This window comes from Myotis brandtii, unplaced genomic scaffold (genome assembly GCF_000412655.1).
Source record: "Myotis brandtii unplaced genomic scaffold, ASM41265v1 scaffold897, whole genome shotgun sequence".
NCBI classification, from domain to species: domain Eukaryota; kingdom Metazoa; phylum Chordata; class Mammalia; order Chiroptera; family Vespertilionidae; genus Myotis; species Myotis brandtii.
This window is the reverse complement of record NW_005371679.1, coordinates 47,883-51,193: the sequence shown is the minus strand read 5'-3', so window position 1 is coordinate 51,193 and position 3,311 is coordinate 47,883. Positions and strand designations below refer to the sequence as shown.

General features: G+C 61.3%; 1 protein-coding gene across 1 annotated transcript in view; it reads left to right on the top strand.

Annotated features, from left to right (window-relative positions):
- ZNF710 (zinc finger protein 710) overlaps positions 1-3,305 on the top strand; it is a 79,835-nt gene extending 76,530 nt beyond the window's left edge. The window contains exons 7-8 of the mRNA XM_005885201.2: positions 410-584; positions 2,662-3,305. Coding sequence (XP_005885263.1) covers positions 410-584; positions 2,662-2,831 — 345 coding nt within the window. The 3' untranslated portion in view covers positions 2,832-3,305. The remainder of the gene's footprint in view (positions 1-409; positions 585-2,661) is intronic.
- The last annotated feature ends 6 nt before the right edge of the window (positions 3,306-3,311 follow it).

Below are 3,311 nucleotides of genomic sequence, written 5' to 3'. Positions count from 1 at the left end.
CGTCTGTATGCAATGCATACAGTCGGCGCTGGGTGGGCGAAACTGCCCGGGCTTTGGGGAGATGGGAGTGGGTGGTGCGGTTCAGATCTTACAAGCTGCTGAAGCTGTGTGTCCGAGTTGTGGGTGGGGGGGGGGGGGGGGGGGGAGAGTGAAGGTCAAGGTGCAGCCACAGGGAGAGAGCCCAGGCCGGGGACTTGGTGCAGCAGGAGATCCGAACTCTGGGTTTCTAACCAGGAACAGTGACTGGTGAGGAGGCTTAGCTCTCTGCCTCTCAGGGGTCCCATAGGAAAGAATGAAATCGGCGCTGGCCATAGCGGGTGGGACCGCAGCCCGGCCAGGGAGGTGGGCGAGGGCTGGGTTCTGGAGGGCGGACCCCCTGTGGGCTGACAGCACCCGTGGTGTGTTCCAGGTGTGCGGGAAGTCCTTCAACCGCATGTACAACCTGCTGGGCCACATGCACCTGCACGCGGGCAGCAAGCCCTTCAAGTGCCCCTACTGCTCCAGCAAGTTCAACCTCAAGGGCAACCTGAGCCGGCACATGAAGGTCAAGCACGGGGTCATGGACATCGGCCTGGACAGCCAAGGTGGGTGGGCCACGCGCAGTGGACGGACCAGGAGCGGGACTCTCACGGCGCACGCTGGAGCCTCCTGTCCCGTTAGGGGAGGCGGGAGGCTGGCCAGGCCTGAGACCTCGCTGGGGTGGGCTCAGGTCTGGAGAGCGGGCCCCCTGGAGGGCCACGGTGGTGACGACGGGATGTTCATGTATTCTTCAAAGGATTTAAGCGGGCTCACGTAAACCATATAATAAAAAGAATACCGTTTATTGAGTGCGAACTGTGTGCCAAGCCTTTATTAACTCACGTGACCCTGAAGGTGAGGTTGGCTCTGTGGTTATCGCCGCCGTTTTACCGATGCGGACGCTCAGGGACAGAGACGTTAGGTAACTCGTGTCACATCGCAACACGCGGGAACGATACCGTCTCTCATTACTGAGAGATGACGTAAAATAAAGGGGCGGGAAGGAAATTATCAAATGGGAAAATGGCATCTGGAGAGATAAGGGGAAGCCAGGTGAGGTCCCAACGCCACGTGCACCGTGGGAAGTCTGGCGGGCGCGCAGAAGGGAGCGCTGAGCTTCCTGGCAGCCAAGGCAAAAAGTGCGATTGTCCTCACAGGCCCAGGATGGCTGCCGTGGGAGAGGAAGGGCCTGCTCCCCCTTTGCTCTGTGAAGCCAACAAGCACATTCTGAGGATTCACAGGGCAGCCTTTCCTCATCCTAAGAGCTCACAGGCCAGCGGGGGTCCCGTGCTTCGTCCTGGGCCACTCATTGGGCAAGGGGTGGGCGGGGTTTGCCCCTAGACCTGAGGTTCTCAACAGAGTGGGGAGTTACCCCCAAGGGATGTTTGGTCCGTGTTTGGTTGTCACAACTGGGGTGATGCTACTGGCATGGAGCTGACGGGGGCCGGGGGTGCCGCTAAACATCCTACAATGCACAGGACGGGCCCCCCCAACAAACAGTGATGGCCCCAAATGTTAGTCAGGCTGGGGTTGACAGCCCTCCCTGCCTTAGACTTATCAGGGTACCCCGGTCTGGGATCCATTTCTCCCCCAAACACTTCCATGTCCGAGGTGGGCAGGGGCAGAATGCACACTAAGGCTTTAGCCCCAGCCCTGGTGGCCACCCTTCCAGGGTCCCCAGATCATCCCCCGGGGTTCCCCCTCCCACCCCCCGCCCCCTCCCGTGACTCACTGGAAGACAGCCCGGGCCTCCTGTGTGTTTTCTGTCTGGCTCTTGTTCCGACAGTAAGAGCATTAGAATAAGATTTCGGTTGGATAAAATTACAGGCCGCTTAGAGTTTTTGCCTCCTCCTCTGTGTTAGCCTTTCCTGGGGGTGTGTTTGTCCTTGGAGATCAAGGCCCGGGAAGACCACTGGGTAGAGCTGGCTTCAGGCGCAAATGCTGGCCCTGGCCGGGCAGCTCAGTGGGTTAGAGCCTCATCCCGACCCCAAGGTTGCGGGTTCGATCCCCAGTCAGGGCGCATGTAAGAAGTAACCCATGAATAAGGGGAACAGCACATCGATGTTGCTCTCCCGCTCAAATCAGTAAGATAAAATAAAATAAGAAGCATCCGTGCTACAGGAGGTCAGAGGATGAAACCGGCAGTACCTGCTGGGTCCCCCTGACAAGCTGACGAACCTCCCTGACCTGCCCTTTGGCCTCCTAACTGGGGTCGCTGTGAGCACTCACAGGCTGATGTGTGTGCAATGCCCGGCATGCAGAAGGCGCTTAATGATTGCTGATGCCGAGAGGGGACACGGTGCAGCAAAGGGGACCGATGAGAAACATTGCAGAAGAGAAATAAGTTTAGTGGCTTAGGAGAGACAGGAGAGGCAGGACCAAGAGGCCAAGGCCAGGCCTGCACCCCTCCACCACCACCCTCCCTCAACACACACACACAGAGGGCTCAGGTCTGATGGCCCATCAGAGTAGCCACAAGCGCCTGGTGCCTCCCCGAGGGGCAAGGCTGAGGCAGCCGCGAATCCTGTGGAAACAGTGACCGGGAAGTTCTTTCCTTAGAAAGGCCAGGCGCCTCCTGCGTGGGGGCGACGGGCTCCTCCCGGGAGAGGTGGCGGCGGGGCTAACTGTGCCCCTGTCTTGCAGACCCCATGATGGAGCTGACGGGCACGGACCCCTCGGAGCTGGACGGCCAGCAGGAGATGGAGGACTTCGAGGAGAATGCCTACGCGTACGCGGGCGTGGACGGCAGCGCGGAGGCCAGCGTCCTCACCGAGCAGGCCATGAAGGAGATGGCCTACTACAACGTGCTATAGCAAAGCTGGGCCGCCCGGCACCGGGGGAGGGGGGCCTGGGCCTGGGGGTGAGACCCGCGGGCTGCGGGCTGCGCTCCTGCAGCGGAGAATCGAGCTACTGCCCCACTGCCCGGAGCCCTCCCCCGACACGGAGTCGTTTGCACCACCAGGGACTTGTAGACCAAATGGACTGTACCACTGGCCTCAGCCGTGAACCTGGGCCTGCTGCCGTGGGAGGGTCGGGGAAAGGGACAGGTCACAGGGCACAGGTTCTCAGGGGTCCCCAAGGCCCAGCCGCGCTGGGGCAGCCAGGGGTGCGCACAGGGCCGAGCTGATGGCCCCGCAGGGGTCCTGACACTGGAATAGGGATCGCTTGAGCCAGGCCTGGTTCCCCCCTGCCTGCCTCCAGGGATGTCGGGGCTCCCAGCTGGCCAGCACTGCCCGCCCGTACCCACGAGCCCACGGGCTGGGAACAGCCCAGGCCCAGAGCCGTCTTCCCCA